Consider the following 26040-nt stretch of genomic DNA (forward strand, 5'->3'; position numbering starts at 1 on the left):
ACCAAGTATGAATATGCAAAAGACAGACAGGGAACATACATGTATATAAGATCTTTAGATAATGAGATTATAATGGTGCTATTAGAGGATGATCATTAGAGATGGTCTTGTCGCTCTTTACTTTCTTAGACTTGCACCTTTACCGTTGCGTCTCTTTCTCGTCTTTCTAAACCAACAGATGTGTGTACTGAGCTAACGTCGCGTCAAACTACATCGCTCCAGCTGCGCACACGTCACTGATATAAACGCGAGTAAACTTAAACTTTATAACAACTAACAGCATTATGTGCGGGAACTCCTTTCTTAATTTAGCGGCACAGTTTCTTGCGCACGTTTGGAGAGACTTCTGCATGCCAGAGACTCTCAACAGCACGAGCACAGAGAGAGCGAGCACGCGCGAGAAAGAGAGAGAGACCTGCACCTCACTGGTGCTTATTATGAAATTTCAGAAATTATTTCCCGTTTCTCTGTCACACTCAGTCTAACATACAGGAATGCCAAGTTGACATCGCGCACTTAATTACATTACACGGAATAGAAAAATCTGACTGTTACGTCTGACATTTTATTTCACGGTAAGTTACCACGGACCAATCAGCAGCCACGTAACGTCCAATTAGAGTGATTGACAGAAAACCCGTCAAGTTACAAAATAATATGACCTTTTCAGCTCATCATGAATGCAAACTTGGGAGGCCCTTGAACTTGGGAGGCCCCTGTGCTTCAGCCCAGGTAAGCCCGTGCATTAAGGCGGCCTTGGACATCCTTACATACCTGTCAACATTCCTGTTTTGTAAGGGTGTCACGATTTCGATTTTAAATCGAAATCGATCGAAATTAAGTCACAACCTCGAACTTCGAATTAAAAAATGGGATCGTCGATGCTGCCACGCCCCCATCTCACGTCCGGTCGGCTTGCCAAGCGGGGGAAAATAAACTCTCAGAAGTGCCTTTAAAAACATCCATCCAGCGGAAGGCGATTTATATTTTAAACACGAGGGATGTATTGCTACAACTCCTTGAATGCATATCATAAACAGGATTATAGTGATCTGCCTTCGGACAGAGCGCAGCTCTCTGCACGTGCACGAGAGAGCCGCCAAGATGCAGCGGGTTATATTTTAAACAAAAGGTATAGTTTGCCTCAGCTCGCATGAAACGCATAAAACTGAACAAATACGTAAGGATTATTACTTTCGTTTATGTTTAGACTTTGGACAGATGCGAGAGCGAGTGCATGTGAGACAGAAGCGCAGCTGCTTATGACGCACCGGTTTTATTTCAGATAATAGGAGTCAAGACGCACGCATTAAAGGCCCGGGTATACTTTTTTTCCGCGTCCGCGTCCGGCTCGCGCGCGCGAGCTTTCCGAGTATAGTCCCCGCGGCTACACGCGGATGGCCGCGTTCGACACTATACGCAATACAAATGATTTCTTATTCAAATTATTAGTCTAACAGGCTGTCAGGGCAGCACTGATTTGGAGACATTTACAGTACATTAAAACATTAGGATAGGTGAAGAAAAGTAACTGATCCACCATTGCAAACACAGTTTAGAACAAACAATAAGACAACAAAGAACAGGAATCAAACAAACATGCTCCAGGGCTTTCTGTTCTTGGAAGAAGTAAAAGTTAAAGAAGAAAAACGATAGTGTGTGCAAATGCTGTCTATTTCCTTTGTATAATTGTTTATAGTGGAGTGCCCTGTCTAAATATTTTCACGCGCATGCGCTGTTGTACGCGGACCGTACGCGCACTGTCCGCGCGGTCTCAAATTTTGGGCTGCACGCGGACGGTCCGCGGACCCTCTTGATGACGAAAATGACGTCATGCTGACGGCGCGCATACGCGGACGTCCCTAGTATACTTTCGGCTTAAGTCTATCTGCGTGCATGAAGTAATTCTCTCTCTACAAGCTCTCCGCGTAAAGTAAAGCCCACAAACCCCCATACGAGGAAAAGCACACAATGTGCATGTTAATGTGAAACTATAATAATAATAATAAAGGCATATAATTTTTTGTCTTAAAAAATGCATTTAAAAATCGAGAATCAATTGAATCGTGACATCAGAATCGAAAATGTAATTGAATCGAGGATTTGGCGAATCGTGACACCCTTACTGTTTTGACACCTATCTCCCGCCCCTTCTTCTTTTTGTTATTTATTCTGGGAAGGTCCTGTAAACCTCATTATCAGTGCTTGAAATGGGGAAAAAGTTGCAGTAATCACTTGTGCACATTTTGAGGTCCCCATGAGGAAACAAGCTTATAAATCAAACAGAATGATGTTTCTTGAAATCTGAAGTAGCAGAAAGATTTCTGTAAGGGTTGGGGTTTGGATTAAGGAATAGAATATACAGTTTGTAGAGCATAAAAACCATTAAGTCTATGAAATGTCCCCACAAAACATGGAAACCAGTGTGTGCGTGCGTGCATGCTCAGGAGTTTGTGGATATACAGTATCATCACATTTAATGGTAAATTATTTCACTTGTAATCTATTGCACATACACCGACATAATGTTTAAGATCAAAAGATGTTTACCTTTTTAAACCGGCTCAGGTATTTGGGTCAGCTGGTACTGGCCTCTTATGGTCACACTAATATCACTGTCTGAGTTGCAGATTTGCTCACACACATTTTTTACTTTATCCTGGTGAAGTTCTGACTCACACATCCTTGGTCCCCTTCAAATTAGGAAAAAAATAAAACTTCTTATAGACTTTAGATAAATCTGATAATTCACTTAGTGCCCCCTCCCTGTAGTGTGATGTCATTACTATTGATCAACCATTCAGTGACGCTTTAACTCTGAGAGGCACAGTACCAGCAACATATGAGAAGTGCAGGAACGCAAGAAAAAGCGAAGGTATTAAAGAGCAACTATGGTCCAATTCAGGATTTTACATTTCCTTTGGTGTGTAAGTGTGTATTAGTTCATGTTAAAGATATGCAAAAGATACAAACCCCAAAGTAAACAATGAAGCAAGTTATTGTCTTCAACGCAAATCTCTTTTCTTGGACTTGTACAACAAACACACAGATTGTAGGCAACAGTTTACTAACTGGGCCTGTTGATGTGGACATGACCTACATTATCATAATTCCTCCCGCTTCTGAAATACAGCCTAAACAGATGGAACTGAATATGAATAAATTGATTTGAAAGAAAAACATTCCTTTTTCATTTTGTGATGACTAATATTACATTTTAAAAGCTTGATTATAACCTTCCCCCTGCTACTATAGCAGTTACTTGTTTACAAAGAAGGCCTTTTCTACAGTAGATGTTATAAATGCACACAGTTTGTAGTTGCATTGGTGCGAGTGCATAATGTTCAGCAGTGTGTTTCCAAAAAGCTTTGTTAGCCAACTATGGTCAGAAGTTCCATCGTTTCAACATTGTTCAACGATTCAGGTGTTTATTGAAACCATCGTTCATGCAGACATTCGCAACAAAGAACTAAATTACGGTAACAAAATCAGTGTTCTGATGCCATTTATGTTATTTACAGCATTATTTATCAATTAAATCAATTTGCACAGATTTATTAGTAATAATGCTGTAGTGACATCATCAATTATGTTGTTAAACCAACATGGTTCAAACTACGAATGTGCAACAAAGTTACTATGTTTTCAGGAAACCGTCTTGACAAGGTAGTTAGTTTCTCTAACTATGCATCGTACTATGGTGATTCAGCAGCGAGTTACGTCATGTTCCCCAGGTTGTTTTAATGCCTGGCTGCCACATGTACTCCATGCTGTATAGACGGTTTCAGCAGTAACAACATAAACAAACGGTTTTCGTGGATCACACGTAACTTCCCATAAACTCGGCTAAGAATCAATAACAACAAAGTCCTTTTACAGTAGTTTATTTCTGATAACAAGCAAAATTAACAAGAAGTAGATTACCTTAGTTCAAATCATAAGTAAAGTGTATCAAAAACTACACTGAACTAACATTACAGTGTGTAAGGGGACAAATATGACCCCATCCATCCGTTTGGCCCAACGACGGAATCCAAACGAAGGGTTATAGCGCGTTCGGTCTTTTCCGGCGCTTATAAAGACAAATTAACGTTATGCAACTTTATAATCTGACTCCAAAGATATAAAACGTATTGTAATATGAATCAAAATTGATGTAATTGTGGAATGTGGATAAACATTTGATCATTCTATTTACTCATGTTTACATTGAACTCATTCATTCGATTACCCATGTCGTATCGGTCCACATCGGCCGTTATGCAGATTCCGAACACATATTTGACCGTACTAGAAGTTATGACTAACACAATTTAACAATGCCGCTCCCGCGATCTCTTGCTAAAAGTCCACATATAGCCTCATGCAATCGTTTGTATACAACTTAGTACAAAATTCACACTATGACCAGAGGTTCAGGCTTAGCACCATCTAGCCGAATATAGTTAAATCATATTACTATATACAACTTAATTATAGCAGAAATAATGACCAGCGGTGACTTATCACTCCGATAGCCCACATACAAATACGATTACCCAACAACTTAGTGAAAGTTAAATAATTAATCTACCATGCAATAACTAGAGGTTCATGACTAAAGCAATTTTAACAATACCGCTTCATGTGTACGGACTCTCATTAAAACGTATCCATATAGCCTCACACAATCTGCTATACAACTTAATTCAAGCTCTACAATGACCAGAGGTTCGGGCATAGCACCGTCTAGCCGAATATAGTTAAATCATATTACTATATACAACTTAATCAAAGTAAAGGCAATGATTAGAGCAGTGTTTCCCAACCCTGGTCCTCGGGCACCCCCTCCCAGAAAGTTTTAGATGTCTGCTTATTTAAAACACCTGATTCAACTCATCAACCTCCTTCCAAAATGGTAAAGACGTGTCCCTAACAAGCTGATGAGTTAAATCAGGTGTGCTTAATATGGAGAGATCTAAAACTTTCTGGGAGGGGGTGCCCGAGGACCAGGGTTGGGAAACACTGGATTAGAGGTTATGACTCATCACCCTGATGGCCCACATATAAACAAGACTGCGTAACAACTTAGTTAGAGGTAGAACTTAATTAACATGAATTAACCTTGATCAAAGATATGTGGTAACAAAGGATACCGTAATACTTTATAGTAACTTAGAAGAGTCAATAATACAGAGCAAATTAGAATGAACGCAAACTTAACAATTTATTAGCCAGGTAGGTAAAATATAATTCAGAAGCCAATTTCATTCCAAATCAAATACGAAACAAACGAAAAACCATTGCATACCTGGTAAGGAGATGGAAATCTGGTTACAGATTCCTCAAAGTAAAATGAAATACATGATGCTATATGAAAGATACAGCATCATGGGGGTGCATTTCTAGATATCGAAAGTCCAGTCTGAGTCTTCTACACATCTCCTTAAAGCGGAACTCCACCATAAAACAACATTATGCTCCAACACTATATTTCATCACATATATATAGTTGGTTGTGCTTCCATCAAATGTACTAACTCCATATAAAAAAAATAAAGCTTTTAACTGCTACAATAACGGTGATTTGACGCGTCATCAAATCACCGGAAGAAAAATGCAAGACTACAAGTTCTGAACGTTCTAAATGGGGGCGGGTCTTGAAGCGAAATGATTGACAGGTGAGCGTCACAAAAAATGATGGACGATACCGACCGCAGTTTTTTGGTTGCTGAGGAGAATAATGCCGGAGAATATGAAGGCTATTTATTTGAGCCAGAATATTCTCCCGATGAAATAAGGCAACGGAGGGAACAACAGCAGGCAGCTCTGGCTAGTAGCGCCATCGTTGCGTCTGAACGTTCTCGAGCTGACAGCAGTTGGTGGTGCTCCTGTCAACATTGCCCACAACAACGAACAGAAGTGGAGTCACTTTGTTGTCAGGAATGGAACCGCGGTCAGTTTTTGCTGAGAGAGGCAGAGGAGATGGAACACGGATCCGAGCTGTCCTGCCTAAACCAACACAGCAGCTTTCAAGCTCATCTGGACAGAGGGGTCCTGGAAACGTTTTTCCACTTGGAGAGAATTAATTGGAGGAAACAGAGAAGATCACAGGGCCCAGGAGGACAACTGTCAAATAGACAAGTAAGTCAATCATATTTCGTCTGCTGATTGCTAATAGGTAATGTAGTTAGCTGCTAAACCCATATTAAAACAATTAACGTCACACGACTTGCTGAGCCACCTGAGCAAAGACTAGTGATACAATGCATGTTCTGAAACAGAATTTTTGACATGAAATGTAATTCAGCTAGGAAATGTGCTAGGAAGCTAGTTTAATGTAGACATTTTCTTCTATGCAGTTGCGTTTGGTTGGCTATCGAATAATTCTGGAATGGGTGCTAAGAGGCGAGCGTTTGGGGAGACACAACCGAGCAGTTCTCCCCGCCTGCGTCGTGGATGCTGTAAGGCAACGGTATCCGTCCCCTGACGGCCAATACACTGGTTTCCTCGAAGTGAGAGAGGCAGCAGAAGGAATCGAGTAGACTAAGTTACTGCTCAACAAATGTAAATATTTTTTGGGTGCTGTTAATAAAAATGTATTTTGTTTTTGGACCCTGTGTTTATTTTCTTTAATACACTTACCTGAAAAGTTATTTCATAATCAGGAGATCGGTCAGCAAATGCACTAATTATATATCTCTGGTCATTTTAGCCCCAAAAGTAACTAAGACACATTCTGCATAACAAACTTTAGGTTAGCCCACATGTGAAAACCTTTGTTTTTGACAACACAGCTCTAATTTGAAGGAATTCACATTCACCTTTGGATTTGCGCTACATACAATTATAAGAAAATGTGGACACATGTTTATATCTAGGACAAATGACTGTAAGCCAAAGCCATTTTACTCATGTAAATACACATGACTGTAAACCTAAGCTATATTCACTTCTGTAAACATATGTGAAACATATTGCCGGTTCAATAAATATTTATTAAATGGCCACACATACAGAGCTTATATAAAAAACTGATGAATGAACTGATGCATTAGCAAACAGTAATGAGATAATCACACAAATTGCAACTCATTTTTACAAGAGGCTTGTATTATAAATAGACACTGGTGGTTAATGAGTTAATCATTTAGCAAAACGACTCTTGTGTTTACGGCCTGCATCATCTTTGGATGGTTTGGGGACTGTTCCTATGTTAGCAGGCAGGTCAGGTGTAAGAAGAGTTGAAGATGTGTCCCTGAAGATGACAGTAGGATCATTCCGCCTCTCCAACACCAACTGCATCAATCTGGTTCTGAAGTTGACTGTGGTTTGCTGATACCTCTTTCTTGTGAACCATTCTTTTGAACGCTTGCTCCATTCTTGAATGATCACAGGTTTTCCTGTAAGACATGAAAGTATTATGAGAGCAATTATAGTCTGTTTAATATACACTACTGTTCAAAAGTTTAGTGTCACTTGCCTAAAATGTTAACTATGATCTTAAAAATCATTTACCCGTAATCTGAATGTGTATGGTTAAAAGCTTGAGATTACTTTTGTAGACAGAAATATACCTGTGCCAAACAGATTCATTTCTGTTATTGGAGAACTTAAATTGTATTTAAAATTTTTTTTTTTTTTAAATAGATGACTTACACTGAAAATTGAAGAAAAAGCAGCCAATAAGAACAGTTTTAATTTATTTTGGATGCTTTTGATTTTAACATAATTCTCACATTTGTGTTATGACGTAGTTTGGACGAGTTCATTATTATTCTGCAATATGGAAAAAAATATCAATAAAGAACGAGTGAGTGACCCCAAACTTTTGACAGGCAGTGTATATTTTTCACACACACAAATGCAATTTTAACACTGACCTTCTGAATCCAGCTTTGGTTTCTGAGTCAGGTTCTCATTGTGATGCATGATGGCCAAGTTTGTTCTCTGCTTCATACTCTGGTAGGAAAAGCACTGTCTCTTTGGAGCATATTTTAAGAGGGAACTGTGGAATACTTCCAAGGCACCTGCTTGTTCAGCAGAGATGTAATATATATTAGATAACCTTTATTGTTAACAAATAAAAGCCTTAAAATAGCAAAGCTTGCTACAACAATGTTTATAAGGGCTGGTTACACCCCTTAGACAAGTGAGGGAGGAAGCTACACTATTGAACAGCTGTGACAAAATTTGGCAGACAACACCACTGACCTGTGTGTTTGAAACGGACCATGTTTTCTAGATCCTTCTGGAGTGTTGTGTTGAGGACTATTCTAGACAGCTCCTGATATGCTTCACTATCCTTACACAGCCACATTTTTTTCTCCCGGTCTTCATCAGTGAGAGGTGGGTGATGACAGCTATGCTCAGTTCCTCCTTCAGTCCATGTATGTTCATCAATTATGTGGTGCAGAATTGAATTCCACGTCGACTTCAGTGTCTTATAAGAATAAATATAAAAAAATATTCAAGGACGTGTCCAAACACTACATACACTTTAGCCTTGCCAATGAGAAGGGACTACTGATATAAGCTACTCAGACTGACATTTCCAGAGTGAGACAGTTGAGGAGTGAAATAAAGAGTACAGAAGACCATAACGTGGTCTACATACCTTGACATTTCCTCCTGCCTTGGCAGTAGAGTACCAGAAATGGTTCCGGACTGAGCGGATCCAAGGTTTCAACGCGGCACATGCCCTCTTCTTGGACTTGGCTATCAATTTGCTTTGGATATCTGGGTAAATATAAGACAATGTTACGAGTAAAAACATGACCACTTGCAACCAACATCTGGGTACTTTCGCTACCAGGGTAAGTGCATAATGTCAAACAATCTTGTCACTTATTGAACTCATGAAAGGGCTATGAGTTCAATAACGCATAAAAATCGCATTAACCTGATGCTAAGTGACAAGTGCCTTTGTGTACATGTCTACTCTGACACATTGTTTGACGCTAGGGCTGCGAGATAAATTGCACGGGATTGTCTGCATCTCGTCAGTAAAGCCGGTTCCTTGGTTAGTAGTTAATCGCCATCAGCTGCTTTCAGATGGAGCGGCATTTTACTACACAGAGCAGTAGTTCACTGACAAGCGGGGAAATGTTGCGTTCATAATGACAGGCAATTCATCCACAATTATGAATGCGATATGTCCCTGCTTGTCAGTAAACTACGGCTCTGTGCAGTAAATGCCGCTCCATCTGAAAGCAGCTGATGGCGATTTACTACTAATCAAGGAACCAGCTTTACTGAGGAGATGCACGTGACAATCGCATGTGAATTATCTTGCAGCCCTATTTCACACTATGCGCTCATGCTGGTAGTGAAAGTACTCGCCTACAGTCTGTGATTAAATTGTTGTGTACTGTACATCTAATGTCAGGATTTTATTCAGGAGTGTGGTTAACAGTAGGGATGCACGATAAATCGGGCGACATATCGTTATCGGCCGATAACTGCTTATTTTTAATATTATCGGTTATTGGTCTGATAGCAAAATTAGGCCGATAAATGAAAGCCGATAAATTATGGATTATTTTGGTTTGTTGAACCACTTCACTTGCTCATTGCTGGCCATGTGGAGTTTTGATTGGTGCTTTCTGTGACATAGCATGAAGATGATGTGTTGTGGGCTTAAGAAGAGTATGCTAGTCTAGCGCAAAGACAAGATGTCCGTGGTCTGCGAGTTTTTCATTGTGAAAATAATATGAATATTTATTGGCCTATAGATATCGGTTATCGGCCCCCAAATATAAATCGGTATCGGCCAAAATTTCCATATCTGTGCATCCCTAGTTAACAGCTATACCGACATACCCATAACAAGCTTTTAACTTATAGTGGCAGATTGTACTCACTCTTAGCAGTGTGCCAAATATCAAATTGATGATCGATCTCTTCATATTCCTCGCGCATTATTTTCTTGACACTCGTGGAACGATCAGTTGCCAAGACCTCCACATGTAGGCCGTTGTCAAGTAGATGGTCCAATCCACGCCTGAGCGCAACAGTCTCCATAGCCCCTGAGCTTGTGGTCTCGGTCACCTAAAAAGGGCATAATAAGGGATAGAAGTGACAAAGTTTGAGCACATACAAATAAAATATATTATTCTTCTTCTTAAAATTATAGTAATAATAAAAATAAAAATAATAATTATAAGATTATTATTATTGATTGAATTTTGATTCATGTAACGTACCTGGACCAACTCTGAATGGATAATTTCCCTGCCGGGGTCAGCCATGAAAGTGTAAGATGTGTATTTTGCGTTGAACCCAGGGCTGTCTGACCGGCCATCAGAAGAAAGGTGTGTCATTTTTCCATCTTGCTGCTCCATGAACAACTTCGCCAATACGATGGTTTTCTGTAGCTCAAATTCAGCTTGAATGACTGGATGCAAGTAAGAGTTTTGTATGTCGTAGAATGTGCTGCTGCTAAAGATCTGTAGATTAATGAGTTTGGCCCACTCTTCCAACTTGGTGAATGTGCTTCCAGTAAATAGTATGGCAGCAGCAAGAAGGAGGTTAGACTGTGGCATTCCACGTTCAGAGGGACATGACGTCCAAGTTCCACTGTGACCTTCTGCACACTCCCACTTAACCCTCATCTGGGACCCAAGATAGGACACTTCTCTTTTTTCAATGATGGTGGCACATGTTTGGCAGAATCTGAACAGTTCTAGTACCTTGGACTCTGACACTACAACTTTTTTCTCCTGCCAGCTTATCTGTGCAGTCCCCACGTCTGTGACACTGCTGGCGGAAGAGGTACAGTCTGTGTCTGGTTTGTAGGTGGTTTGAGTGGCTTCCAAAGTCTCAATACTGGAAAAGCTGATATTCATATCTTCTGAAAGTAGCACTGCTGGGTTTCTTGAAGGTCCTGTGTTTCTCTGCTGCAGAAAGACAACACAGTAAACACTCCATACCAAACAGATAATATAGTGATAAACAGATAATACATGATATAGCCTGTGTAAACATCTTTTAATTTTTATCTAAAAGAAGGTAATGAATTTAAATCATTGTCAATTTATTACATGCACACACACACACACACACACACACACACACACACATATATGATATATGAGGTGATCAGCATTTACTGCGGTGGCTTTTCTCATCAATGTATTGTTGCGTTATGAGCGCTGTTTTGATTTTAAATACAAGTGATAGTTTTATTGTATATCATGTCAAGTGCAGATAATTCAGTGAAAAATCAGATATGTAAGAGTAACACAGGGTTACGACTAGGGAGAGAGCTCACACATAGACTTACACCAAGAGAACGTGTGTGTGTGTGTAAGAAACGCGTGAGTGACGTGTGTGTGTGTGTGTGTGTTTGTGTTGTGTGTGTGTGTGTGTGTGTGTGTGTGTGTGTGTGTGTGTGTGTGTGTGTGTGTGTGTGTGTGTGTGTGTAAGAAACGCGTGAGTGACGTGTGTGTGTGTGTGTGTGTTTGTGTGTGTGTGTGTGTGTGTGTGTAAGAAACGCGTGAGTGACATGTGTGTGTGTGTGTGTGTGTGTGTGTGTGTGTGTGTGAGAGAGAGAGAGAAAGAAACGCGTGAGTGACGTGTGTGTGTGTGTGTGTGTGTGTGTGTGTGTGTGTGTGTGTGTGTGTGTGTGTGAAACGCGTGAGTGACAGAGAGACAGGAGAGCAGGGAAAGTAAATGCAGCTGAACGAATACGCTACGTGTTTTAAATGGCGTTAAAAAAATAAAAAATATGTGGTGACCGGTGTTGAATCTGTGGCGAATGTTTGGTGAAACACTGTTCTCAGTAATATGCTCTCTGTACCTCTCTACTCTACGTAGTATGTTTACCGTAATTACACAAAACAAACAACAACTAAGCCAAATTATGTTTAAGATATTTTGACCATTTTACATTACCTGAGTACGCGGGGCTTTCTGAGGCGTGGAGGTGGTTGGCTCATCGCGTAGACTTTCCACGTCAGTGTCGAAGGATGGAGACTCAGTCAGGGTTGAGCTGCTAACTGTAGTGTTCCTTGGTAACGCACCTGGCTTCAATTTTTTTGCATGTGACACTGCATTTCCCAAAAACTTAGCTGAAAAACAGTAGTCGAAGTCCTCCTGACAAAAGTGCTGGCTACATATTCTAATTTTTGAGTAACGTGTTGGGGGCGTGTCAAGTGGAAGATTTATTGCAGTTAACCACTGGGCGCAGAGTTGAGGGTTGCGTTGAGGTAAACTATAAAAACTAACTCCCGGTGGCCTGGATTTGTTGTCCTTACAGCCACATAATGCGCAGGTTCTAGTCATATTTTAGCGATGTAGAAAGCGCAAAAGAAGCTGAAGGCTGCGTCTTCAACGGTTAGTGGGTGGAGCTAATTACTCCGTTTCGCGCAGTGCATTCTGGTTAAATGAGTCAATAAAAGACGTTAAGAAAATTCCGCTTCAACACACTATCAATCTAATTTATCAAAATCGTGCAAATTTTCGATTTTTTTCTCAAGTAAAATACAAAATAGAAATAAATTACCCATTATAACAGGCTGGACTGTCTAGTCTTCAATTCCCCTTTAAATAACCAGAGAACAAAGCATATAGGAGTTTGGTACTGATTGGTTGTTGTAAAAATCAGGGGTGTAGCCTAATATACATACAGTGGGTGATTGGTCAACATGTCTAAGTTAGGAGTTGTCTCCCAACATTAGGTTAAGTTTCATATTAATAAACCCAAATGTACCACTTGCATTAAAACACTTCATATAACACCATGTGTCATATTTCACATTCTTTGTACATGTAGAATGTATTGCTTTTAGAACATGAGGAGAGGGGGACAAGAAAGTGTGGTCGGGTGTGACTCTGTCCCACACCATGGGGTAACTGTCTTGGGGGGTAGATGTGAATTCTTTGAGGAAGGTTTCAGATGATAATTCAACAGGAATTAGGAAGCGGTTTCCTGTGGATTCAGCCATTTGCTGCTGGCTTCAGGAAATACCTTCTGTCAGGGTTTGGCACCACCTTACAGCTCTTACACAGTGTAAAATGTGTACGTTATAATCTATACGATATTAACTACAGATCGGCTGACAAAACTCACCTCAAAGAGCAGTAATCCATGCTCTCCGTCTCCCCTCGTCTTTCGGAAAACAAGTCGATGGTTCAAGTCAATGACTTGTTTTAGTTCAGTTTAGACACTAGCCAGACCATTAAACAAACAGAGACCGGAAGTTAAGTTCCGCTCCACATGTAATCCCGTCACCGCACGTGGGTCCGATGAAGCTGTCTATACTTTCTTTATTTTGTCTGTCTCATGCACGCACATGTACGTACAGCTTTCAGTATATTGAACTGCAGATACGCACAGATGGACACGTTTCACACATGCAGTACAAATTATTTAATTATTACCAAGTTGCCAGGGCAGCACTGATTTGTGTCATTTAACAAACATTTACAAATTTAAGATAGATAGTAGTCGGATCCATGCAAACAACGTTTAGAACAAACAAAAGAAAACAAAGAACAGGAATCAAATATTATAGTAAAGGAAATGCATAAATGCAACTTTATGTTCATTGGAATAAAATATACTGCCATGTCAGTTTGTTACTGTAAATAAAAGCTTACAGTGCTTGCCCTGCTTTCAGGGACTTCTGAGTGGTCCACTGCTGTAAAAGGACATTGATGAGCTGCACATAAAAGTTAAATTCTTTAATGTGCAAGACGCTGGAAAAGACGCATGATGCAGGCGGTCAAACACATCTGGAGTGCATTTATACAGAAAATGACCAGATTAAAATGTTTTGTATAATATGCAAGGTCATTATGATTAATATTAAAAAGGTGTGACTAAATTGTAAGTCTTTGTGACCAACTGAGAAAGTTTCGTTGGAACAGAATGAGTCTAGAGACCTGGGGCCTCGTTTATAGAACGTGCGTACGCACAAAACATGGCTGAAAACTTAATGGCAGAATGTGCGCACCTGTAAGCAAACTCTGACCCATGTGTACGCACATTCAGGAGACAATTAATGGGAATTGGCGACACGGATGGCAAAAAGTGAACTGAAATCAAATTGAAAAAAGTAAATATGACAAGAACGATTATAAGTATTGATAACAAAAACACATTTAATTTCACTCTATATCATACGATCACATTAGATCCACGTAATCAATACAATGAAATTCAGCAGTGTTATTTGTGCTTGTACTGGGTGATAATTGTTTCATATCTTGTAAAATTCAATCTTAAATCAAAAATCATTTGAAATATTTAATCAGCGCTTTCTCATGGTCACATTCTCCACTACAGGAGCGCGATATGGACCGACAGATGGATAGCATCAAATACACATCCATTAGATAACTGCAGAACACTGTGCAATTACTGTGCATTTTTATCATCAAATGTCAAAGTGTGGAAATACAGCCAAGCTCCCATAATCATTTCTCTCCATGTTATCATTATAATAGTCCTAAATAAAACATGTGTTCGCCTATTACACTAAAATAAATATTTACTCACACGTGTACAAGTTAACGCAAGTCTGTTGGGTAAAAGAAAATGACTATTTATGTTTTAAATTTAAATCATTTATGCTGTGATTTTGGCAAGGTGTACGATATAATTGTTGTAAAAATATATAAATGCTGCGGTGATCCCCATGTGTAATGCTGGATTACGACAATGGCTTGCGTTTATTGGCTGGACGCATTTAGCTTACGAACTAACAATTGGATTTGGCCAGTCTCATTAATATAAGGATCAGCATTCAGGAGGTGATTTGCATCAATTATTTATGGTTAAAAATGGGCATATACAGGGCGGGATATGAGGCAGATTCACGTACACACACTTTCAGATGATCTGTGATTTATAAAAGGAATATTGCTTGTTGATGTGCGTACGCATGGTTTTATAAATTTGAATATTGTTTGGCGTATGCCATTTTTGGCTTTCGTGTGTACGTAGACTTTTAATAAGAAACCTACACACAGTTTTATAGATCAGGCCCCTGAATGGCCAATAATAATTTGTGTTTATAAAAACGTAAAATAAAGTAAAAAGAGACCCAGGATTATAAGATAAGTCTGAGGTGAGTTATAACTTGCTAAAAATGCAAATCTAGTTTTTTTAAATTTAAAGTTTTTTCTATAGCTACAGAGTTAGCTACTGTATCAGTGTAAGTCACTTGCATTAAATAAAAACATCCATGACATCACAAATAAACACTTATATTTTTTGTGAATATATATCTGTGAATATATGCAGTCAGTTAATTCCTTCAGAAGATTTAAAACTGGATATAAAAGTTCATTTTGTGATTTAGTTTATTTGCTTATCCTGATTATTCAAAGCATCATCTTAGTCCATATGCATTGTGTTAAATCAATGTCAGAATGTTTCTTTAGAGTCAATTTTTGCCCCAGACTTGATTTTATTTTCCTTTCTCTCTCTCTCTCTCTCTCTCTCTCTCTCTCTCTCTAGGGGTTTTCACACTGCGCTTAACCCTGGGTTATCTTCATTCTAAACCCCGCTTTTAACCCTGGGTTAAGGAGCGTTTCACACCTGTAATTTGAAAGCGGTGTTAGCACCGCTTTTTACCCAGGGTTATGAAACCCTGCTCTGGAGCAGGGTTAGCACCGCATTTGTGGTGTTAACCCTGCATTGTGGTGCCAAACGCATGCAGTGTGAAACGAAGCAGGGTTAGAATGTTATGATTCAAATTAAACACAGCTGAAGTAGCTAATCAAGGCTTGATAATTACAGACAGGTGTGTTGAATCTGGGTTGGAGACTCCTGACCCAGGGTTTAGGAATGCACAGTGTGAAACGTCAAATTATGAATACCCAGGGTTATCTCTTAACCCCTGGTTAAGTTTGAACAGTGTGAAACATGAAAAAAATAACCCAGGATTCCGTTAACCCTGGGTTTAGAATAACCCAGGGTTAACAATTTCAGGTGTGAAAAGCCCTTCTCTCTCTCTCTCTCTGTGCAGGTTGTGTGGTTGCAGTATTACAGAGAAACAGTGTGTTCAACTGATGTCAGCTCTGTCTTCAAACTCTTCACACCTGAGAGAGCTGAACCTTAGTGAAAATAAACTTAAAGACTCAGGAGTGAAACACTTGTGTCATTTACTGAAACATTCAGACTGCAAACTGGAGAAACTGAAGTGAGTCAAATATACAGTATTTCAATAAAGTGATTTAAATGTCATAGAATGTAAAATTGTATTCATCTAGGACTTGTTGAATAATAAGAGTTGTGTACATGGTAATGACATGACACCTCAAACATGATTGTTTTCTCCTTCTTATGTAAACCTCAAAAGACCGCTGGAAAACAGGCCAATCTTAACATAACACCAACTGTGACGTTACAGTCGAGATGTACAGCCCAATATTAAATTACACAGTAAATTAATTACAATGTTGTTACAATGCTAAAAACAAAGTTGAGACTGTTGAGTTAGCGCTTTATGCTAGTTAATGCTATATGCTAACGTTTAGGCTGAAGTATTGGCTCTACTATTGACGTTACAGTTACGTTTTGCAGCTCCATGCTGAAAAAAACACAAACTTACCACTGAGAAACATCCAAAAACAATCTCCAAACAATTGCTTATTCATCAAAATCTGTCTCTTAATCTGATACACTGCAGATACGGGTATTGAATCTGCAACAGGAAACTGTAGCCTACATTAAATATGCGAACAAAGTAGTAAAAAGTATTTTTAGAAAAAACATTTTAGAACTAAGATAGAATCCCAATAGCCTATACTTGCATTTTGAATTAAGTTCAAGTTAATTTATTTATGAAGCACATTTAAAACAGCCACAAGACTGACCAAAGTGCCGTACATTAAGAATATAGCATAGAAAATAAAGCAAGAGTAAAAATCAAATACATTAGAACCATAGACATATAGGGCCCTATTTTAACGATCTGAAATGCAAGTTCGAAGCGCAAAGCGCAAGTGACTTTGTGGGTGGATCTTGGGCGCTGTTGCTATTTTCCCGGCGGGAGAAATAACTCTTGCGCCGGGCGCAAATCAATAAGGGGTTGGTCTGAAGTAGGTTCATTATTCATAGGTGTGGTTTGGGCGTAACGTCAAATAAACCAATCAGAACGCTATCCAACATTCCCTTTAAACGCAAGGGCGCAAGTTCCATGGCGGGTTGCTATTATTATGACGGTTTGACAGGCGCACGCCAGGAGCGGTTCACAGCCGAGGAGACCCACGTTCTTGTAAGAGCAGTCAAAGACTGAGAAGTTGTTTTGTATGGGGATGGGAGAAACCCGCCCAAATCAGCGTCAGTTAAACAGGCGTGAGAGGAAATAGCCGCACTTGTCTCATCAGCTGCGCCAGGCACTACAATGATGTCAGGAGACGGGCGGATCCCAAGCTTGCCAGCATAAAACGGGCACGCCGGGCACACAGGAGGACATTGCTGCGTCCACCTTCACCACTGAAAGGGTTTGGGGGCTTTGAAATCGGACACAAGAAACGCAAGCAAGGTCCAACCCCAAAGTACACTTACAAATCAAGTTCACATACATGAAGGTTTCTTATGAAAACATTTTAATTATTATTTAGATAAAATAAACTTAATACAGCCACACAACAAACTTATGAAAATATTTTAATCGTTATTTGCATGATAATTGTTTAACGCTGCCACACAAAATAAATAAAAACTATCACCACAATGCTCACCACAATGATTTCCCTTATCTCATGTATTAATATTTTTTATTGTAACAATTTATGATTTAATGATTTCCCTTATCTTATATTTTTTAAGGAAACAAATTATGATTTGCAAAAATAACTGTTGCATCTGTGTAGATTAGATAAGCAATGCGCGTTGTGCACGCTATACATTATAGTCAAGCATGTGCCCTTAAAATAGCATAATGAACCACGCGCAACGTGCCACTGACTTTAGACTAGTTTTTTTTTGTCAGTGGCGCAATTGTTTTTTGAAACTGCAAAATAGCATAAGAGATGGTTTGCGCCGGAGCACGCCTACTTTTTTGCGCTGAACCGCCCAGGGAGCGCAAGTTCATTCCCTAGTTTGCCGACGTGCGTCTGTGGAGGGAAAAACCCGCTGTGCGCCGGTGCAAAATACGAAATGATACATGCGTCACTGACAAAGTCAATTGCGCTGGGTGCAAGATAGGGCCCATAGAATATAAAGTACAAACAAAAACATTTAAAACAAAAGGAATTACAGCCGACTTAAAACCAACTGCAGGATAATACAAATAAAATATGCCAGCTCAAACAAATTGGTTTTTTTAAAAAACTTAAAAGTAGATAAAGAGGGTGCCACTCTGAGTGTTGTGTTTTAGAATCAAAGAAAATTAACTAACCGTGGGATTTTTTTCTTGCAATTTAGGGTATTAAGCCTCTTAACTTTAATAAAATTGTTTATATTTACTGTCAAACTGTAATTCATTGTGATTTAAAGGAACAGTGTGTAGGATTGTGGCCAAAAGCGGTATTGCAATCACAAAACTTGTGGCCAATACACAAAATGACAACATAAACATCAGTTGAGGGCTGCAACTTTTTAAATGACAATATCCTGGCCAGACCACTGTTGTCAGTGATATAAGTATTTGAAATGAAAATGATTTCCTAATGTCTAGTGACATATAAGAGCCATTTTATGATTACTTGATATACATTTCTTACATACTGTTCCTTTAAGATACCTCAATATTTGATAGCTGTTTATAATAAAAACAGATACAGTGAGAGTTATTTCACTGATTATATTATTAATATTATTAATAAAAATGGTCCTCATTGTTACAGTTACAAAAAACTTTGTAAACCACTATCATGTTTAATTTTTATCTAACATTCAGGCTTTAATTTTAATGTAGTCAACGAAAATGTTATTAATTTGAATTATCTAGTTCGATGTAAAATCATAGCACATGTTCCGGGATAGATTCTATGATAGACCAGTTTGCCTCCCAAGCTCAAATGTCAAGCTACACCTATGGTGTTACTATGAGTCAGTCATTAAATAAATTAGATTTTCCACAGAAAACTGTATTTTTGACATTGTCAGTGCTGTGGAGAGAAATACAATAAAATGTGTTGAACCGGGTTCATAGAAATAAACACTGATCACCTGAACAAAATGATAATTTACAGCAAATAAATGTAACTATATTTAACCAGGGCCCCCAGAAGTCTAGGATTAGCTCTGGTGGTGGCTCATGGTGGATAAAATGGGTTTTAATGTATTTTGTTAAAGGTTTTCTAATTTATGATGCAGCTTTTTGTATCATTTTCTTTTAACATTCTCTCTCTCTCTCTCTCTCTTTCTCTAAATGCAGGTTAAGATCGTGTGATTTCAAAAATGAAGGTTTTTCTGTTCTGGCTTCAGCTCTAAATTCAAATCCATCACACCTGAGACATCTGGATCTGAGTGGAAATAAACTGGGCAATTCAGGAATTGATCCTCTCTGTGATCTACTGAGAAATTCACAGCTTAAACTGGAAACACTAGAGTTAGTAACATACACTATGCTACACATAAGTTATTGATCTCTTTCACACAGTAATTTTGGTAAGAATTTACCAGACTGACTTTACAAGTAAATACAAAAAAGTGCTGTTCACACACCTTTTTACCAGTAAGATATCATTCAAACATCAATACCAGAGCTGGGTAGAGTACCCAAAATCTGTACTCAAGTAAAACTTAGAATCTAATTAGTTACTTGACAAAATTAAAAAAGTATTAGATGGAAAAAAGTCTTGGTTACATATGTAACCCTCATTCCCTGAAGGAAGGTAACAGAGATGTCATGTTGTGACCTACAAATTGGAAACCGCTTCACAGAGACCAATCTACTTTTAGAAACTATTAAAACGCCAATGAACTTGGCATGCAGGTATTTGCATCTGCTGGCGCAGGGTATTTCATGCAGAGCAGGTGCATTACCAAGTCAGCTATATTATTTGCAAGTTCACCACCTGATCTTTGAAAGGAGTGGTGGGAACCTTGGGCATGTAGCCGTGCCTGTGTCTCAGTGTTACACTGGATACAGCAGGCCCCAACTGAAGGCACGAATCGTCGACCGAAAATGCGTGGAGGTCCCCTACCCTCTTAACGGAGGCCAATGCGAGGAGTGTTACAGTTTTCATAGTAAGAAACTTAATACTAATAGAAACACAGACTGCAGAGGCTTGAAGGGAACATCCTGTAAGGCTTTCAGCACCATGGACAGGTCCCAAGGAGGAATAGATGGAGGGCCCGCGGGATTTAGCCATTGCGCACCTCTTAAAAACCTAATGAACAGGTCGTGCTGACCCACTGACCTACCGTTTATCGGACCGTGGTATGCAGATATTGCAGTCTACTTTGATGGTGGAGGGGGACCGCCTCCTCTCTAACCAATGCTGAAGATATGAAAGCATAACACTGATAGAGCATTCTCTGGGGTTTTCTCATTGAGAAGAACACCAGTCGACAAACAAGTCAAATATGGTGCAACTAGAAGCACGCTGTCCTCATCCTCCCTGATTTTGCAAAGTGTCTGTGTGAGAAGGCTCACTGGGGAAACACATATTTGCGCAGACCCCGGAGCCAGCTGTGCGCCAGTGCATCCACACTGACATAAGTTTAATATGCAGAGGGTAAAGAGTTAACTACATGACATAACTACATGACTAGTTTTATTCTCTCTCTCTCTCTCTCTGCAGGTTGTGTAAATGCAGTATTAAAAGCACAAGGCGTTATAAACTGATTTCAGCTTTGTCTTCAAACCCTTCACACCTGAGAGAGCTGAACCTCAGTGGGAATAAAATCAAGGACTCAGGACTGAACCTTTTATGTAATCTACTGAAACATTCAGACTGCAAACTGAAGAAACTGAGGTAAGTAAAACAAAAACCTTTGATTGACAGATGTGTAATAGAAGATTTGTTTTTGAAAGTGAATTCACTGTATGCTTCTTCAGATTAAAGCTGAATTCACATGTATATTTGTGTATCATTCTATAGTTTATGGTCTAATGAAAGTAAAAAAATCTCTGTTTGTGTCTTTCCAGCCTAAATAAGTGTAAAATCACAGATGTTGCTTCATTAGTTAAGGCTGATACAACAACTTTGAAGTTTCTTGATCTGGATAACAATAAAATAAAAGACGCATCATTGAATCAGCTTCGTGAAGTACTAAAGAGCTTAAACTGTGAACTCATGTGAGTAAAGGTTTATTATTATTATTATTATTATTATTATTATAAGGCGTAATTTACCTAAATCATCAAAAACTTAAACAAAAAGTTAATATTGGGTAAAACGGTTATCTAATTTAAGGTTTCATATGAAGCAAGATGTAGTGCAGTCTTTATGGAAAAATAGCAGCTTATAATTTACTTATATTAATTAACACACACTACTGTATATTTTTTACTGTTATACTTTTGATTGATCAATATGTAAATCAACCCTCATGTTTATTTCTATTGCTGTAATGTTTTATTTTGTTTCTGTTTAACCTTACAGTCTAGAAAGTAAAGCTTGGTTATCATTGAATTTCAAAATGCCTCTGTTGAACTGGGGTGAACAGTCATCATCAGATGAAGAAGAGGAGGACACTTCATCTCAAAATAACTGTAGGTCATTGAGCGTTTGTATTCAAGACACCCTTGAATACAGAAAAATAAATAAAATGTTACTAGAATTTCTTATTATTCAAATATAAAGCATTAATAGGAACACACGTGTATACATGGCTGATATTGAAGATTGAATTAAATTGGTATGGGATTCAGATTAATTTTGTTTTTCTTATTTTGTACTTTACAGTAACATCAAACGATGAAGCAGAAGCTGATCAGAGCACAGATGAATCACGTGTAGACAAAAATATGGAGACTCCAGTATAATGCATATATAATGTAAAACGTTATAAAAATTTAAAGAACATTCATATTGCTAAAGTTGCTAATAATTAAACCTACAGTATAAAGATTTGTGACACTGAGTCTGTGTAAATAGTTAAATTATCTTCATCAACATTCTGAGATCCTCTAGATTACTTGAATATTTAACAGGTAGAGAGTTACTGCTGTGTCATTAAAGCTGAAACAAACCATGCACTGAATACTTACAGACATCGATGTTGAGTTCATTCACATAAATATTACTGAGGTTTAAAAAATCATTACTAGGACTGGAGTATTTAAGTTGCCTGTAACATGCTGTTAATTATTTTTACGTTTTTATATTAAATTTGATATATACACAGTCTGTGTGTTTTAGTGCACTTTTTGCTGTGTGTTGATAAAAATGTACTAGTAGAGTTTGTAATGTTATATGTTGCTAGTTCAACTGTCGTGGAATTTTAGCCGCATCAAATAATACTCACTAAGAGTCAAAGTCAAGGATCACACAGACACACTGTCGACAGAATTTTCTTTGTCTGAATTTTATATATTCTGCAGAATAGGCTCTCACTCCCTGGTGCTAGAAGTCTAAACCCAAGAGCCCCGATCACAAGGTTGAACACACATTTATAGTAAGATGCTGAAATACGTACAATCATCCGTTTCTACGTCATTTAGAAGATAGCCTTCAGCTGTCAGTGATTAAGAACATAAACAGTTAAACACAAATCTAGTGAAATCATAAAACGTATGTCTTGTTCTCAGTACATGATGTTTAAGTCCTTGGACATTGTACTTTGCTCAAAAGACAGAAAGAGCATAATTCTGTACGTTAGCAGAAAAACATGATCTTCATATGAATCACAATTTATGAGCTTATGATTGTAATTAAAAAATGAAAAATAGGATGAATAATATGAAAATAAAAGCATAATAAAAGTCCTCCACTACACTCCTCCCTTTTTATGATTTATTCATAACTTCATTTACTGTCATCGTTACGTAGCTCTAGTTATTACCCTTAACCATAGTGTACATAGAGTTCTGTGCAGTTGTAAAAGCAAAAATGCACACACATAATATGATCATGAACCTCATTTTTGAAAGAAGAAAAATAGTTAGTTTTCTTGAAGAAATTGAGCACAGTTAGAGTTGGGGTCGTGAGCCCTTGATGATTCCGGATTGAGCACAGTTAGAGTTGGGGTCGTGAGCCCTGAGCACAGTTAGAGTTGGGGTTGTGAGCCCTTGTTGATTAATTTCCTTTGTAGGTTCGGGTTTGGTAGGACCACACGGTGCAGTTGTGCCAAGCTATCCTGCTTTCTTGTTTGAATGAAATTATCTTAGTTTCTAAATTAATGTGAGGTCTCAAAGCTGGTGTTGTAATTACAGTTATTAAGCTGCAAGCGTCGTGTCGATTACCCACATTAAAGATGTCGTGTGCGTGTGTCCAAACCAAACCCAGAATACTGGAGTCGTCCTCCAATACCTTGTGAGCTGTTGCCGCTCTCTCGTGTCGTTCTTCGTACAAACTTGCAGGATACAGGGGTCTGTGGCTCCCTCCAATGCGGAAAAGTGGTCCGTAGCAGTCGACTAGTCGTCCTCCCTTTGGTTACTTGCAGTCCTGGACCAACCCTCCGGCAATGGGCAATGTGCACCCAGGTGGCACGCTCCGCGACCTTCACGGCGGTGTGAGTCGTCAGCAGAACCTGAAATGGCCCCTCCCACCGTCTCGCCTTCCAGGATTTCCTCCTCAGGTTTTTCACCAACCCGAAATCTCCTGGTTTGATGTTGTGCAAAGGTCCCTCTGCGGGGCATGGTAGTGCTGCTTTAACCTGTTTTGAGATATTTTGAAGGATAGAAGACATAGAAATACAATACTGCAACATGTCATTTTCATTTCGAAGGGTATCACCTGTCGCCCTGTGTGGTTCCCACCCCATATGTGGGAGTCTTCCAAAAAGTATTTCAAAAGGGGACAATTTTGTTCGGTCTCTGACCCTCATTCTCATGTACATGAGTACCAGTGGTAAGCACTGAACCCAATTCAATTTTGTTTCTTCACACATTTTGCTTAGTTTTGCCTTGATGGTGCCATTCTCTTTTTCCACTGCACCTCCACTTTGTGGGTGGTAGGCGCAGTGATTGGTCAAATTGATTTGCAAAAATGTACCCACATCTTTCACCACCTGAGCAGTGAAGTGTGCTCCATTATCACTGGAAATTTTGTTTGGGATTCCCCATCTGGGAATAATGTCTTTCAACAACATTTTTGTCACTGCCTTGTCAAGCACTGTCTGCATGTTTGGTGGGCGTGGCTTCAGTCCACTTCGAAAACATGTCTGTCATCACCAAACAGTAACGTTTACCTTCTGCTGGTGTCAATTCAATGTAATCCATCATTACATGTGTGAATGGTCCCTCAGGAAATGGGATGCCCCACAGGTGCGGTTTTTACCCCTCTTGCAACATTATTACCCAGACATATATGACAGTTTTCACAATGTCTCTGTGCTACAGGAGAAAAACCCTTTGTGAACCAATTTTGTGCCATGGCTGTCAGCATTCCTCCTTTGGACACATGGTCTAAGCCATGTGTCAACCTAGCAAAATGGGAATAAAAGTGTTTAGGTAAGCAAGGTTTTTGATTTGGACCCATCCAAATCCCTTCAGGAGTTTTGGTAGCTCCACACGATTTCCATAGAGCTATTTCTGTTGGGAGAGAAAATGTTTGCATGCTTATTGGTGACTCCTGTGCTGTTTCAGCTTCCTTTTCCTGGGAAATCTGTGTAAGAGAAAAATCAACGTTAGTAGAAATGAGAGATGCCTGCTTTGCCGCTGCGTCCGCGCGTGCATTGCCTCTCGAGGCCACGTCCTGTTCCTTGGTGTGTGCTTTGCATTTACACACAGCTATTTGAGAAAGGAGTACAATTTCCTCTAAAAGAGAAACAAGCAGTCAATGTAAATGGTTATAGATTGATTAGTAGCAATTTTACAAGCTTGTGTTATTGCATGCAATTCAGCCACCTGTGCAGATTTGTGAGGTGGTAAGCATCCGGATTCTACAACTTCAAAGTCAGACACAACCGCCCACCCCACCCTGTTTATACCTCTATCATCTCTGGAAGAGGACCCATCCACATAGTATGTGAGGGTGCAATTAGGTATGGGTGTGTCAGCCAGGTCAGGCCTTGGTGTACATACTTCCCGTAGAGCAGACAAACAACAGTGTGGTGTACCTTCATCAGGTGTAGGTAACAATGTCGCCGGGTTCAGAACTGTACATCTTTCAACTGTGACATTAGACATTTGTAACAATGCACAGGAATAACGCAGCCACCTTGCTGCAGACAAGTGAGATGTGCGCTGTTCAAGCAGTATATGAGACACAGAGTGAGGGACCAGCAGCCGCGGCTGGCGTAACCCACAAACTCACTGCTGGCTTGTACAGCTTTCTCTGCAGGTGCCACTGCCCTGAGACATCCTGGTAGGCCCCTGGCCACCGCATCAAGGCGACCTGAAAAATATGCAACTGGTCTCAACTTGTCACCATGTTCTTGCAACAAAACAGATGTCATACAGCCATTTCTTTCATCCACAGTTTGAATAAAAGGCTTTTTTTTTTTTTCTTCTGGCAATCCTAAAGTGGGTGCCTGCTGTAATGTCTGTTTCAGTTCCATAAATGCCCTTTCAGCCTCCTCTGTCCATTGTACCTTTTCTGATGGTGCTAAAGGTTTTTCATAAATCATGTCATGCAATGGTTGTTGCATCTCAGAATAATTAGCAATAAAAGTCCTGCAATAAGATGTCATACCCAAAAATGACATTACTTGTTTCTTTGTAATGGGTTTTGGTATGTTAGCTATCGCCTCTATTCTCTTTGGAGAGAGAGACTTACCCATTGGTGTAATTTCGTGTCCTAGAAAGGTTACTTTCTGGACAGAGCACTGTACCTTCTTGGGGTTGACCTTGTGGCCCTCCTCAGCTAGATGAGTGAGCAACCGTATGGTGTTGTCTGTGCACGACTGCTGAGTCGGTGCCGCCACCAAGAGGTCATCCACGTACTGCAATAAAGCAACATCATCATCCAACACAAGTTTCTGTAATGAACAATGCAATGCAAAGTTGTAAATCGTGGGGCTCTCGCTGTACCCCTCAAATGTAAAAG

The 26040-nt window shown here is 39.3% G+C and overlaps 3 protein-coding genes across 33 annotated transcripts in view; 2 read left to right on the forward strand and 1 right to left on the reverse strand.

The window, feature by feature from the left end:
- The window catches only part of LOC129453021 (uncharacterized), a 234820-nt gene extending 211736 nt beyond the window's left edge, over nucleotides 1-23084 (forward strand). For all 31 annotated transcript variants that reach the window (XM_073865319.1, XM_073865305.1, XM_073865313.1 and 28 more), the window contains 6 exons: nucleotides 15957-16130; nucleotides 19317-19490; nucleotides 20689-20862; nucleotides 21036-21185; nucleotides 21493-21602; nucleotides 21796-23084. In XM_073865319.1, coding sequence (XP_073721420.1) covers nucleotides 15957-16130; nucleotides 19317-19490; nucleotides 20689-20862; nucleotides 21036-21185; nucleotides 21493-21602; nucleotides 21796-21875 — 862 coding nt within the window. In that variant the 3' untranslated portion in view covers nucleotides 21876-23084. The remainder of the gene's footprint in view (nucleotides 1-15956; nucleotides 16131-19316; nucleotides 19491-20688; nucleotides 20863-21035; nucleotides 21186-21492; nucleotides 21603-21795) is intronic.
- Nucleotides 5434-6594, forward strand: LOC141362980 (uncharacterized). Its single transcript, XM_073865374.1, has 2 exons — nucleotides 5434-6123; nucleotides 6342-6594. Exons 1-2 carry the CDS (start codon nucleotides 5677-5679, stop codon nucleotides 6522-6524), a joined length of 630 nt encoding a protein of 209 aa, XP_073721475.1. The 5' UTR covers nucleotides 5434-5676; the 3' UTR covers nucleotides 6525-6594.
- Nucleotides 6965-11007, reverse strand: LOC141362978 (uncharacterized). Its single transcript, XM_073865369.1, has 6 exons — nucleotides 10185-11007; nucleotides 9843-10029; nucleotides 8597-8718; nucleotides 8194-8422; nucleotides 7863-8009; nucleotides 6965-7382 (listed from the first exon to the last, which is right to left on the reverse strand). Exons 1-6 carry the CDS (start codon nucleotides 10824-10826, stop codon nucleotides 7126-7128), a joined length of 1584 nt encoding a protein of 527 aa, XP_073721470.1. The 5' UTR covers nucleotides 10827-11007; the 3' UTR covers nucleotides 6965-7125.
- Nucleotides 23085-26040: the final 2956 nt, after the last annotated feature.

The sequence above is a fragment of the Misgurnus anguillicaudatus genome, unplaced genomic scaffold (assembly GCF_027580225.2).
Source record: "Misgurnus anguillicaudatus unplaced genomic scaffold, ASM2758022v2 HiC_scaffold_31, whole genome shotgun sequence".
NCBI classification, from domain to species: domain Eukaryota; kingdom Metazoa; phylum Chordata; class Actinopteri; order Cypriniformes; family Cobitidae; genus Misgurnus; species Misgurnus anguillicaudatus.

Excerpts from the sequence above, each read along its gene's own strand:
- LOC141362980 (XM_073865374.1), top strand. The coding sequence starts at position 5,677 with ATGATGGACGATACCGACCGCAGTTTTTTGGTTGCTGAGGAGAATAAT. Across the intron at positions 6,124-6,341 it reads GACAACTGTCAAATAGACAA|TTGCGTTTGGTTGGCTATCG; the intron begins GTAAGTCAATCA and ends TCTTCTATGCAG.
- LOC141362978 (XM_073865369.1), bottom strand. The coding sequence starts at position 10,826 with ATGAATATCAGCTTTTCCAGTATTGAGACTTTGGAAGCCACTCAAACC. Across the intron at positions 8,719-9,842 it reads TATTTGGCACACTGCTAAGA|ATATCCAAAGCAAATTGATA; the intron begins GTGAGTACAATC and ends ATATTTACCCAG. Across the intron at positions 8,010-8,193 it reads GGTCCGTTTCAAACACACAG|GTGCCTTGGAAGTATTCCAC; the intron begins GTCAGTGGTGTT and ends CTGAACAAGCAG.